The sequence below is a fragment of the Mesoplodon mirus genome (assembly GCF_964341445.2).
Source record: "Mesoplodon mirus genome assembly, chromosome: 15".
In the NCBI taxonomy this organism is placed as follows: Eukaryota; Metazoa; Chordata; class Mammalia; order Artiodactyla; family Ziphiidae; genus Mesoplodon; species Mesoplodon mirus.
This window is the reverse complement of record NC_138991.1, coordinates 61,735,387-61,748,783: the sequence shown is the minus strand read 5'-3', so window position 1 is coordinate 61,748,783 and position 13,397 is coordinate 61,735,387. Positions and strand designations below refer to the sequence as shown.

The window sequence follows — 13,397 nt, the reverse complement described above, 5'->3', positions numbered from 1 at the left end:
CAGGACTTAAATGCTGTTGGAACCCCTTAGTTCTTGTATCCGTTTATGTCTGCTTCATCTCCTCAGACACGCTTCCTTGTTGAGCTTGGATCTGTGGCTGCTTACAGCTTTGAGTCTCCCCTTTGCCTCCGTAGAGAAAGGGATTCATGCCCGTTCTTCAGATTTAAAATTGTCTAAATGCTCTGATTCGCCTGGCATGGATTTTGTCCACCGGAGGCCGTGGGAGTGGGGTCCTGTGATTGGCAATGCTAACTAAAACCACCGTTGGTGTTGGGAAGCGGGCAGGAAAGGCAGTTCCCCAAGAGAAAAGAGATGTCACCCCCAGCACAGGAGGGGGAGGTTAGGAAGCCCAAACTCAGACATTCACTGCAGTCCACCTTTGGCTGCGTCGTGGTTGAGTGTAACGTCCTTTTCCCAGCTAACTGTTTGTCAGATAAGACAGGAGACTCATTTTCCAGTTTCACCGCCCGGCTTAGGGAATTCCATGCTAAAGGCTTTCTCCTCCTTCTCTTCTCAGATCCCCAAAGACGAGCACATCCTTAGGTTCCTGCGGGCTCGAGACTTCCACCTGGACAGGGCCCGGGAGATGCTGTGTCAGTCCTTGAGCTGGCGAAAGCAGCACCAGGTGGACCTCCTCCTTCAGACCTGGCGACCCCCTGCCCTCCTGGAGGAGTTCTACGCAGGGGGCTGGCACTACCAGGACATAGGTGCGTATCTTTACCTACATAACATGGAGTGTACACTTGGGTCACTGTCGAATGCACGTTGAATGCCCCTTTTCATCTTAGCATCTTATTATTTTTCCTTTTGGCTCTTCTGGGCATCTGGAGATGCCTTTGAGGTGACAACCCAGCCGTGAAGGCAGAGCTGGAATAGACGTTTGGGTGGGAGACAAGATGTTTCTCCCAGGGGCTGGGTCAGCCCACCATTACTTTTTGGCTCATGAATACTGACTGCATTAGTGTCCTGGGACTGCCTTAGCAGATTACCACAAACTGGGTGGCTTAAAGCAATAGCAATTATCCTCTCATTGTTCTGGAGGCTAGAAGTCCAAAATCAAAGTGTCAGCAAGGCGGTGCTCCCTCCGAAGGCCCTGGGGGAGATCCTTCCTGCCTCTTCCAGCTTCTGGTGGCCTCAGGTGTTCCTTGGCTTGTGGCCACATCACCCCAATCTCTGCGTCTGTCTTCACACAGCCTCCCCTCTCGGTATCTCTGTGTCCTCTCCTCATCTTTTAAAGACCCCGGGTCACTGGATTTAGGGCCCACACTGATCCAGCATGATTTCGTCTTGAGATCCTTAAGTAATCACATCAGCAAAGACCCTATTTCCAAATAAGGTCGCATTCTGAGGTTCTGGATGGACATGAACTTTGGGGAGGACACTGTCCAACCCACTACAAATATCATCTCTGGATTTTTTATTAATCTGCCTTTGACGCCAGTGCCTGTTATGCTTTTCAATGTCCTTTAGTTAAAAATTCATATGTATTGATTAGGGCAAGTGCTTGAGTCTCCTGAAGAACCAGTTGACACGCTTGCTTTCAATATACAGTCGGTCTGTGTTATTCATGGATTCTGTATTTGTGAATTTGCCTACTCACTAAAATTTATTTGTAACTTCCAAATCAATACTCAGGGCGCTTTCACTGTCCTTCACGGACAGAGTGACGAAAAACCTGAGTCACCCGACGTGCACATCCATCCCCAGCTGAGGTTGAACGAGTGTCCTTCTGCCTCCTTGTTTCAGCTCCTACTGTAAATGAGTATCCTTTCTGCAGCCTATTTAGTGCCTTTTTTCCCTCGCATTTTGTGCTTTTTTGCGTTGATTTCGCATCGTGCAGAAGCACTATGTTCCTAAGTGCAAGAAGGCTGTGATGCACCTTCTGGAGAAAATTCATGTGAGATAAACTCCATTCAGGCATGAGTTACAGTGCTGCTGGCCATGCGTTCAATGTTAATGAATCAACAATGTAAATTAAACAAGGTGTCCTCAAATAGAAACACACGCAGAACAAAGTTACATACTGACTGATCGACTGACAAAAATGTCACGACCAGAGGCTGGCAGAAACTTAACCTCCTATTCCCCCCTTAGAAGCAATGGTTCTGAGTTCCTTGATTCAGTGTTCGAGGTGACTTTATAGAAAGTAACTACTGCAAATAACAAGGATTGATTGTACATATATAATATATACGAAGGATTATGTAAAAGTATGTAATTCAGTTTCCCTTTTGTCCTCCACTTGCTCGGCCCCGCCCCAAAGATGGCCGCCCCCTGTACATCCTGCGTCTGGGCCACATGGACACCAAGGGCTTGATGAAGGCCGTGGGGGAGGAGGTGCTGCTGCAGCATGTGAGTTGGGGTCCCCGCTCCTGGGAGCCCCCGGGGTTGCCTGCGGCTGGAGCAGCCAAGTGAATATTCACCAGCACCTTCTCTGCTTTCCAGGTTCTTTGCGTCAATGAGGAAGGCCAGAAGCGGTGTGAAGGGAACACAAGACAGTTTGGCCGTCCCATCAGGCAAGAACCCAGGCAAACTTCCCCAAACAGTAACAACAGCCGAAGTTCACTGGGCATGGGTGCCGTGCCAGGCAGCCTGCTAGATGCTTTACGGAAATGTCCTCACCTAATTCTTACAGTGACCCTACGAGGCAGGGACTCTCAGCATCCCTGTTCTTTATGGAGGGGAAACTGAGGCTCAGAGTGCTGAGGTCATCCAAGGCTGCTGAGCAGGGAAGGGGCAGTGCTGGAGTTTGAACCCGGTCCTATCTGGCTCGGGCTCGCGGACTTTCTCCCCGTGCCATGCAGCCTCCTGGACTTGGCTTTTCGAGACCAGCGCTCCCACCCCAAGAGCCACCCTGCCAGTGTCCCAGGCAGGCAGACCTCGCAGGTGTCATGGCACATCCAGTGATCCACCGCCTCCTAGGGCTGCCCCAGACTCCTATTCCTGAGCGGAGTTTCCCACACCAGTCCTTACAGTGGCATTGCCCCCAAAGGCACTTAACCTTTCTGATCTGTGGCTTCCTCTTCTGTAAACCCTTCCTAGGGTTTATGGCTTATCAAAAACAATGACTTAATGGGAATTCCCTGGCAGTCTAGTGGTTAGCACTCTGCGCTTTCACTGCTGGGGCCTGGGTTCAATCCCTGGTCAGGGAACTAAGATCCCGTAAGCCATGACTTTAAGAGGTGATGCAAACACCACATAGCACTTCCTGTGTAGCAGGGACTCTTCCAAGCTCCTTGAGTCATGTCACCTGATCACAGCCTACAAGGGAGGGACAGGCAGGACCTGCTACTGAAGTTTTTATCCTGAAATATCCTGATCTTTGTGCAAATTAAGTTCCTTTGCTATTTAGAGCTTTCCTAAAGGGGTGTCCATTGGGGTTGGAGTGGGGAATCGATAATTCAGCATCCTGGCCAGAAGCGGAATGCCCCCCAGATGGCTCAGATGACAGGGTGTCATGAAGGCACTCCTAGGAGTGGGCGGGCAAGGTGAAGGGAATGAAGCTGGATTGACAGGCTCCCAGGGACCACTTGCTGCAGCCAAACAGTCATTTTCCTAATGAATTGGTTCTAATGAAATGGAGGCACAAAGAGGTTAAGTAACTTAGCCAAAGCCACACAGCACATGCCAGAGCTGGGACTTGAACCCAGGCCATCTGGCTCTGGAGTGTGTGCTCTATTTAGCAGTCATCATCTTTTCAGCAATTAGTAGTAAAAACTGGCTTTTAATGAGCATGTGCTATGTGCCTGTCCTTGCAGAGAACTTTACATAGACCATCTCATTTAATCCTGACAATGGATGAGATGGGGACTGTTACTGTGATTGCCACTGTCCTGATGAGGAAGTACCTGTGTCACACAGCTCTCAGGCACTTGAATTTGGGTGCTTAGCCTCGGTGTGCACACTCAGAACCTCTATGCCACGTGGCCTCCCCACGGTGGCAGGGTCCACAAGAGTGCCCTGTGGTCCCTGCCCCTTCTGCTCCCAGCGCTGCCTTACTGAGCCTCTCCCTCCATCCCTGTCTGTGGGCCCCCAGGTCCCTGAGGATGGTGTTGGGGGCCCTGGGAGGTGGCTGAGCGAGGTGGAGTGAGGGGGCATCTTTGCCGCAGCTCCTGGACCTGCCTGGTGGACCTGGAGGGTCTCAGCCTGAGGCACCTGTGGCGGCCGGGGATAAAGGCCTTGCTGCGCATGATCGAGGTGGTGGAGGACAATTATCCTGAGACCCTGGGCCGGCTGCTCATCGTTCGAGCCCCCCGCGTCTTCCCTGTGCTCTGGACGCTGGTAAGAAAGAGCAGGAGCCTGAGATGGGAGGGGGTCCCTCTGTGAGCTGCTCTGCCCAATTATCCTGCATTGTTTCCTCTAATTACCAGCTTTATTGAGATATACTTCATTTCCTATAAAGTTCACCCTTTTGGGAGTTCCCTGGTGGACTAGTGGTTAGGATTCCGGGCTTTCACTGCCATGACCCGGGTTCAGTCCCTGGTCGGGTAACTGAGGTTCTGTAAGCTACGTGGCACAGCCAAAAAAACCCCAAAAACAAAAAGTTCACCCTTTTAAAGTACAGAATTCAGTGGTTTTTAGTATACTCATAGAGTTGTGCAACCATCACCACCAGCTAGTTCTAGGACATTTTCATCACCCCAAAAAGGAAGCCCCGTCCCCATTAGCAGTTCCTCCAATGGCCATGTGACAATCTGCCAAGAAGCAGCAGCAGTGATAACAGAGCTCAGCTACAAACACGCATCCTGGTGTTTGAGATGGATCCTTGTCAGTTATTTGCGCAGTATTGCTGTGAATCTACATGCATTTTATTTCATTTTTATTTTTTAGATTAATGTTTTGGAGTATAGTTGGTTTATGATGTTGTGTTAGTTTCTGCTGTACAGCAAAGTGAATCAGTTACACATATACATATATCCATTCTTTTTAAGATTCTTTTCCCATATAGGTCATTACAGAGTATTGAGTAGAGTTCCCTGTGCTATACAGTAGGTCCTTACTAGTTATCTAGTTTATATATAGTAGTGTGTATATGTCAATCCCAATCTCCCAATTTATCCCCCCCCATTTCCCGCTTGGTAACCATAAGTTTGCTTTCTACATCTGTGACTCTGTTTCTGTTTTGTAAATAAGTTCATTTGTACCACATTTTTAGATTCCACATACAAGTGATATATTTGTCTTTCCCTCTGACTTACTTCACTCAGTATGACAATCTCTAGGTGAAAAGGGATTTCTGACTCACGCTACAACGTGGTTGAACCTTGAAAACATGACACTCAGTGAAAGAAGCCAGTCACAAAAGGCCACATGTTGTGTCATCCTATTTCTATGAAATCTCCAGAATAGGCAAAAAAAAAAAAAAAAAAAGCGTATTGGTGGTTTCCAGGGGCTGAGGGGAAAGGAAAGGGGAGTGACTGCTAACAGGTCTGAGGTTTCTTTCTGGGGGGAAGAAAATGTCTTGGAATTCAAGGTGATGGTTGCCCAACATAGTGAATGAACTAAAAGCCATCGAATTGTTCACTTTAAAATGGTTAACTCTATGTTCTGTGAATTACACTTCAATTAGAAAAAAAACAACATTCCGTCTTCCCCCATCTCCCCCTCTCAGATCAGCCCCTTCATCAATGAGAACACCAGGCAGAAGTTCCTCATCTACAGTGGCAGCAATTATCAGGGTCCCGGAGGCCTTGTCGACTACCTGGACAAAGAAGTGATCCCCGACTTCCTCGGGGGAGAGTGCCTGGTGAGGCCCTAGTGGGCCCTGCGCTTACAGCACGGGGAGGGGCTGTGGCCTCGGAGAGGCAGGGCTGTGGATGGAGGAGGCGGGAGGAGGGCAGGCCCTTTGTGTGTGCTCTGACCTGGGGAGGGCCTTGCTGGCTCTTTGGGGCAGAGCTTGTCCTCTCTGAAGGAGGGGCCTGACCTTGGTTCTTTCAAACATAGGGAGCGAAACAGAAGTTTCCCGAAAGCTCAGAGACCAGGACAGGCAAAGGCTTACCCCTCTGTATTCCCATCCAGGACGCTGCTAGGCAGCAGTTAGAGTTTAGCTGCTGGCTTTGCACACTCTGCTGCAAGGGGAGGGGACTCAAATGTCCCAGCGGCCTGAACCCCGAAGCTGGTGTACCCAGAGGGACTTATCCCCAACCCACAGCCTCATGGCAAGGGATGATCAGGAAACTGTTTCCAGGGGAGGTGGCCCCAGACCCCCTTTTTCCCCCCAGACCACTTTTATTGCCTGCCCTGGGGGGTGAGATGATAGGCAGGGGTGACCCTATCTCATGACGGTGGGAGGGCAGGCCTTTTCCTTTCTCCAACAGAAATCTCAAACAGCAAGCTTTCATGATTTCAGGGTAAAGAAAGATGTTTCCTAGGAATTTTGCCAAGCTTACCCAGGTCTCCCCAATTGTCAGGATATGTATGCATGTTATAAGGGTGGTTTCAGGGGTCACAGAGCACCTTTCTGTGGGTCAGCCAGGCCTGGCTGGGCCCTGACTGTCTCTGGTGTCTTTGTCCCCCAGTGTGACGTCCCTGAAGGAGGGCTGGTCCCCAAGTCCCTCTATCTGACAGAAGAGGATCAGGAGAACAAAGGCCAGCTGCAGCAGTGGAGAGACACCTACCAGTCGGCCAGTGTGCTCCGTGCGGCCCCCCATGAGGTGCCGGGGTCCCGGCCTGGGAGGGCCTGCTGGGCTGGATGTCGTCATAGGTCAGGGACCCCGAAGTGGAGTCTGAGACGAGGGTTCTTGTGCCAGTGATTTGTAGAGGATGAGGGCTCAGGAGAAACCTATAAGGAGGGCGGGGGCAGAAGCTAAGCCAACAGCTGGTTTGAGCCACGGTCTAGCCCAGCCTGATCCGTGAGGAGAGCATGGCAGGGGGCCAGCCTTTGTACCCTCACATCAGCCAGCCATTGGCTGGGGGTCACCCTGCTTCAGGGTGGATCCTCCCAGGCATTTCAGACAGAGGTGGGTCTGTCCAGAGCAGTTCTTGGACTTGGGGTTGAGGCTGAGGGAATGGAGACCGGGGTGGGCACCCACATCCCTGCAGCCGACTTCCCCACCCCAGCCCCCGCCAAGCTGGACGTTCAGACCTCACCTGTCACCTGTCCCCACGTAGGTCGCAGTGGAGATTCTGGAGAGGGAGTCAGTCATCACCTGGGACTTTGACATCCTGCAAGGGGACGTGATGTTCAGTCTGTACCACACCAAGCAGGCGCCCAAGCCGGGCCCCCGGGAGCCTGGGGCCAGGGCTGGCGGGCAGCTGACAGACAAAGGCTGGGCCCTGGGTGCAGATTACAACCGTGTGGAGGCCCCCCTCATCTGCCGGGAAGGGGAGAGCATCCAGGTTCTGTTTCTTTTCTTTTTTTTTTTTTTAATGTATTTATTTTTTTGCCCATGTTGGGTCTTCGTTGCTGTGCGCGGCTTGTCTCTACTTGCGGCGAGCGGGGGCTTACTCCTTCGTTGCGGTGCGCGGGCTTCTCATTGCGGTGGCTTCTCTTGTTACGGAGCACGGGCCCTAGAGTGCGTGGGCTTCAGTAGTTGCAGTGTGCAGGCTCTAGAGCACGTGGGCTTCATTAGCTGTGGCTCGCAGGCTCTAGAGTGCAGGCTCAGTAGTTGTGGAGCACGGGCTTAGTTGCTCCGAGGCATGTGGGATCTTCTCGGAACAGGGATCGAGCCCGTGTCCCCTGCATTGGCATGTGGATTCTTAACCACTGCGCCACCAGGGAAGTCCCCAGGTTCTGTTTTTTCGTTCATTTATTCATTCATCACTCAGGACTGAGTGTCCACTGTGTGCTGGGTTCTGGGGATACAGCAATGGACAAACTGGACCTGGTCTCCAGTCTCAGAGACCCTGCGGGACAGCTGCGGGGAAAGACAGATTCTGGCAGGGCCCCATCCTCAGAATTCCGAGACTCTTGTCAAAGATGCAGGGTGCTGGGGCCCACGGCAGGAGGGCCGGCTCAGAACCTCTGGGCGTGGGGCCTGGTGTCTGTATCCCTCACCTCACCGTGATTCCTTATGCACAGTCAAGTTTTCAGAATCCAGGCAACAGAGAAACTGTAGGTCTGGGAACAGCACTCGGACATGTCACCAGAACATGAGCCACCCCTGCTGACCCCCACATTCTCCATGAGGCCAGTGCTTGCAGGTCAAACATCACCGGCCTCAAACACACATGCAGGCACGCACGCACTGGCGAGCAGTGCAGATCTTACTGGAGGTCTCCTAAGGGAATTGAGCAGACAGCTGTCACATCATACACCAGCACCCCCGCCCCAGGGTCCCACCGAACACCGCAGCCCTTTTTCAAAGTTGCTCTTCTTATAAAAACTAACACCCTCCTTTCTTGCTGTCCCTCTGCCCTCAACAAACTCTAAGCACATTTAAGCTCCCTTTTCAGGTCTCCTCAATTTGCAAATCCCACTCAGCAGGACAAGAGCTCAACAAAATCCAGGTGTTTAACCAAACCACACCTCTGTTGTCCTATAGCCGCACCCCCTAGGCCTCGACCCCCACCCCCCATCCCGATTAAGAGGAAGGCTCTCAGCTGCCAGGGATAGGGGGTAACAGCAGAGGGGAAGCAAAGGTGGCTTTGGGACACCCCAAAAGGAAGGATTTGCTGGTGGACTGGTTTAGAAAGGGTCTCCTGTCCCCTGGTGGACCAGGGCCTCAGGCGTGTGGCTGCTGTGTTTCAGGGCTCCCACGTGACCCAGTGGCCTGGCGTCTATCTGCTCCAGTGGCAAATGCACATGGCCCCTGGCCACATGGCCTGTGGCCTCCCCGGCGTGGAGGATGTCCTGATGGCCCTGCACAGCCCTGGCCCCAGGTGCAAACTCCTCTACTACTACGAGGTGCTGGCGTCTGAGGACTTCAGGTACGAGGGGCCCCGGACTCCCCTCCAGACCAGGCCCACAGCATGCCTGAGGCCACTTTCTTCTGGGCTAGGGATGCTGGATTCACCTCCTCTACTTGCCCTCAAGCTTCTCCAGGGGTGGGGCCCTGGCATGGGTGTTGTTAAACTTGCCAGTGGCTCAGCACCTTTTCGTGAGCGATCAGATCACTATGCTGCTTCAGCCTCAGCTGCAGAGCCTTCCCTTCAAATGAAACCATGGACAGAAGCCTAACATACCAGATTGATTGGTGGGGGGAGAAGGGGAGCCTGAGCCCTCCTATTTGTACCTCCCCTCACTCCTAGAATTCCATAAAACTGGGTTTGGACTGCTCTAGAACATTCTAGAATAATGCCTCACAGACAACTCTCCCCAAGTGTTGCTGTCAGAGAGACAGGGATGTGTAGTGGTTAAGACCTCTAGCACTTCCTGGTTGCTCTGTGACCTCAGGCAAGTCACTTTAGTTCTCTGAGCCCCAACTGTTAAATAGGAGCCCCTACGTCATGGGGTTGTCCTGAGGATGAGATGGTTGGCGGAAGCCTGCCCTTCACCTGAGCGTACAGTAAGCACCCAATAGTGGTTTCTGCCATACCTTGTGTTTTATCTTTTAAAAACAAGTGTGATTTTGCATCCTGCTTCGTGATATATCTGTGTAGTTTCCTTCTAAAAATGATGCTTTAAATGGTTTACCAATGAGTAAACTTGAGGCTCCAAGAGGGTATTGAGTCTGGACCCATATCCAAAGCAGAGCTCCAGGGATCCTAGGGGCACATGCAGCTGGCACAGGAAATGCTGGGCCTGGGAATTCCCTGGCGGTCCAGTGGTTAGGACTCCGCGCTTTCACTGCCGAGGACGTGGGTTCAATCCTTGGTCGAGGAACTAAGATCCCACAAGCCGTAAGCACACCCCCCAAAAAAAGAAAAGAGATGCTGGGCCAGCATCTTTACTCCAAAGGGAGACCCCACAGGGTGTCAAGAGGGTGGTGATTCTCTTTGGGAAGCAGCCTGTTCTGGCCATCGGGGCTCAGTGTGGGAGAGAGAGACTGAGGTGCAGGGGGACTCAGACACACAGACACCTGCATCTGGGGGCTGCTGCCTTCGGAAGGGCAGGTGGAGGCTGAGGGGTGGGCTGGATGCTGCTTGCCAGCCTGTCTTGTCTGGTCAGTGTGGGGGAACCTTGCTGCCCTGACCTTCAATAGTGTCAGGAGAGAAGCAGTTCAAGGCTGCTCTCAGTGGGCAACCGGTGGCCCTGGGGGGACCAGACAGATAGTGTCTGCCATCATGGAGCAGGAGACCATGTATCCACACCTGAGCACCGATAGATGCCATGAAGTTATTCCAGCCTGGGGTCTTTGCTCAAGGTCACACTCCAGGAGGTGCTAGAAGCCTTAACATAGGGCGCTGTCAGAGCCCAAGACCAGGCCCGGCACAGGGTGGGCAGGGGTGCGGGGGTGTGGGGGAGGTGTCTGGGAAGTGACATTGGAGTTGAGATCTAGGCATTGTGCACACGATCACCTGGAGGGCTCGTCAAAATGCAGACTCTGATTGTGTAGCTCTGGGGCGGGCCGGAGAGTCTGCGGCTCTGACAAGCTCCAGGAGACGCTGGTGCTGCTGGTCCCCGGACCACACTTTGAGTAGCTGGGCCCTAAGGCTGCACTCTCCAACCCGGTAGCTCCTAGCCAAAGGTAACAATTTAAACATAGCGATTAGAACTAAATAAAATTAAAAGTTTGGTTCCTGGTCACACTAGCCACATGTAGAATGCCCAGCAGCCCCACGTGGCCAATGGCAGCCGTGTTGGACGGCGCAGATATGGGACATCTGTTATTTGTCATAGCAGAAAGGTCTCCTGGACAGTGCTGCTCCGTAGTCTGGAGTGGGATTTGACTGGACAAATTGGGCAGGAGAAAAAGGCTTCTGGCAGCAGGTGCAGACACACAAGGCCCCAAGATGGGAGGCAGGTGTCAGAGGAGCTAAAAGGAGGCAGAGAGGGGAGGCTGGAGATAACGGGGTCCCCTCTGGGCCATGCTAGGCCCCCGGGTCAGGGAAGCCCCTGAATGGTAGGTGGAAGGCTGGGCTCTTCTTGGGGGGAAGAGGGTGCCAGGGAAATGGGCTGGGCTTCGTTTCTCATCACAGCTTCACTTGCTTTTCCCTCTGCACTTGCCCTCTGTGCCTGGGGCGGTTACCAGCCTTGTGGAAAGGGCCCTGGGGCCTCATTTGCACCCAGGGCTGTGTCACCACCAGAAGGCAACGTGTGTGTGCTTCCTCCCCAGGGGCTCCATGTCCAGCCTGGAATCCTGCACCAGCCGCTTCTCCCAGCTCAGCGCCACCACCTCCTCCTCCAGCCAGTCCCACAGCAGCTCCCTGGTCTCCAGATAGTCAGGACTGAGCCCTGCGGGGCAGCCTGCTCGCCTCCCACATCCACAAGTATCCACGAGGGCTGGGACCATGTGGGCTGCAGCCCTGGATCTGGACATAGCCAAAGTCGGGTTGGCTGGAGCCCCGTGGGCTCTTGAAGTGGTGAGAACAGAATCATCTCCGATGGGGCTTCGTGTACAAAAAGCCAAGGGGTGGGCTAACCACGTTCAGGTCTCGGGGCTCAGGGATGTCATCAGGCTCAGTGCCCCCCACCCCCGGTCACCTCTGGCTCTGCTTCCCTGGGGTGGCCTCCTTCTCAGGGGCCTCCTAAGACTATTGGGGTTCCCCCCATAAGCAGGAATGTTGGGTGTTCACCATAGCATCTAAACCCGTAGCTATGCCCTGGGTCCCAGGATATGCTGGTGAGCAGTTATATGAGTTACAGGCTCCATTTTGTGGGGGAGCCACCTACCCTGGACCTGAAATTCATTTTGCCAGCACATGACTGGGCAGGCCTAACCCTGACCACCCCTGACTTGAAGAGGGTGGGAAGGCCCAGCTTTTCTGCTGAGTTCCAGGCAGTGATAAAGCGGCTCTGGCTATCTTTATACTCTCTGGAGTTCCCTTTCTCTCCTGGAAATCTGTTTAATTGTAACTTTTTTGGTTGTAAGTCACCTCCCAGTGGCTTAAACAAAAAAGGGTGACCATCCATGGGTGCATGTAACTGGCCAGTGTAGGAGGACTTGCTTCAGGTAAGGCTGGATCCAGGCTCTCAATGTGTCATCAGGACTCCCCTGTGGGGTGGGGGCTATGACTTTGTTGCAGCTGCCCTGGGGCAAATCTGACCCCCAGAACCAGCTCCAGTATTGAAAGACTTTCCCCGAGTTCCTGCATGGGAGGGGCGTGGGTCTCCTCGGGGGTCTGAGGACATTTCTCCTTTCATTTCCTGGGCCCCGCAAAAAGGCAACAGGTCAGAGGTCACCATTGGCAGCCTGCAGTCTGATCTGGCCTGCTTTTAGTGTTTTTGTTTTTTGCCTAAACAAAAGGTTTAAAAATTGGGGCATTTCACACCGAAATCAGGATTTACAGCTTCACTTAAGCATATAGGAGTGTTGGCCAAACAGAGCCACTATTGCTGTGTAAAGACAACACAGCTGGGCTTCCCTGCTGGCGCAGTAGTTGAGAGTCCGCCTGCTGATGCAGGGGACGCAGGTTCGTGCCCTGGTCCGGGAAGATCCCACATGCCGCGGAGCGGCTGGGCCCGTGAGCCATGGCCGCCGAGCCTGCGCGTCCGGAGCCTGTGCTCCGCAACGGAGAGGCCACAACAGTGAGAGGCCCGCGTACCACAAAAAAAAAAAAAAAAAGACAACACAGCTGTGCCCCTGGATGGGGCCACCCCAGTCCCCACCCCTCTCTATCAACCCACCCCTAGCCCACATCACTCACTTGCATTATCTGCCTGGGAGGGACTTCACTGAAATAGCTCCACAGTCTGGGGCGAGAGACTCAGCATTACTCTCATCTCACAGCTTTGCTTACAGTTGGGGTCGTCTCTGGCTGACACCCAGAGTCGCTGGGCCTTGCCCAAGGGGTGAGTTCACAACTAAGGGGATGTCACCTCCATGCAAGCTCGACATGACAGGGCAAGGACCTACTTGCATGCCACCCTCAACCCCATACCTGGAGTAGGGGAAGGAGCTGTCCTCAGAGACCCCCTTCTCCCTGCAGAGAGGGAGCCTTGCCCACCTTTAAGGTTTTCAGTTCACTTCTCAGATATAGGAACAAAATCCCAAACTCCACATCCTGCATTAAGGTGTATGTGTACATGCATGAGGGAGAGAGAGAGGGAGGAAGACTGGAGACATTCTTAAAACTAATTGCTCCCATGTCACCAGGCGTTTATCGCTGGGAGCAATCTGCGATATTTTCAACTATCTTTAGGTGAATTTCTAGCTTGTCTCTACAAACTAGAAGCATTTTGGGGTAAGCTGCCCTGGCACTCCCCGCACACTTAGTGTCTAGGACTAGCCCCCAGTGAAGGACGGAGAAGCCTTTCCTTCACTTGAGGTTATAAGTGGCTTTTGACAAGTGGGAACCTGGATCTGCTGATTCCAGAGAGGAAGGTCGGCTATCAGCTGTCCAGACTTAGCAGCAGG

At 52.9% G+C, this 13,397-nt stretch overlaps 1 protein-coding gene across 1 annotated transcript in view; it reads left to right on the top strand.

Annotated features, from left to right (window-relative positions):
* Positions 1–11,870, top strand: part of SEC14L5 (SEC14 like lipid binding 5) — a 36,808-nt gene extending 24,938 nt beyond the window's left edge. The window contains exons 8-16 of the mRNA XM_082644061.1: positions 518–707; positions 2,264–2,352; positions 2,446–2,516; positions 4,110–4,281; positions 5,612–5,746; positions 6,519–6,653; positions 7,111–7,338; positions 8,690–8,868; positions 11,157–11,870. Of these exons, the coding sequence (XP_082500187.1) occupies positions 518–707; positions 2,264–2,352; positions 2,446–2,516; positions 4,110–4,281; positions 5,612–5,746; positions 6,519–6,653; positions 7,111–7,338; positions 8,690–8,868; positions 11,157–11,262 (1,305 nt within the window). The 3' untranslated portion in view covers positions 11,263–11,870. The remainder of the gene's footprint in view (positions 1–517; positions 708–2,263; positions 2,353–2,445; positions 2,517–4,109; positions 4,282–5,611; positions 5,747–6,518; positions 6,654–7,110; positions 7,339–8,689; positions 8,869–11,156) is intronic.
* The last annotated feature ends 1,527 nt before the right edge of the window (positions 11,871–13,397 follow it).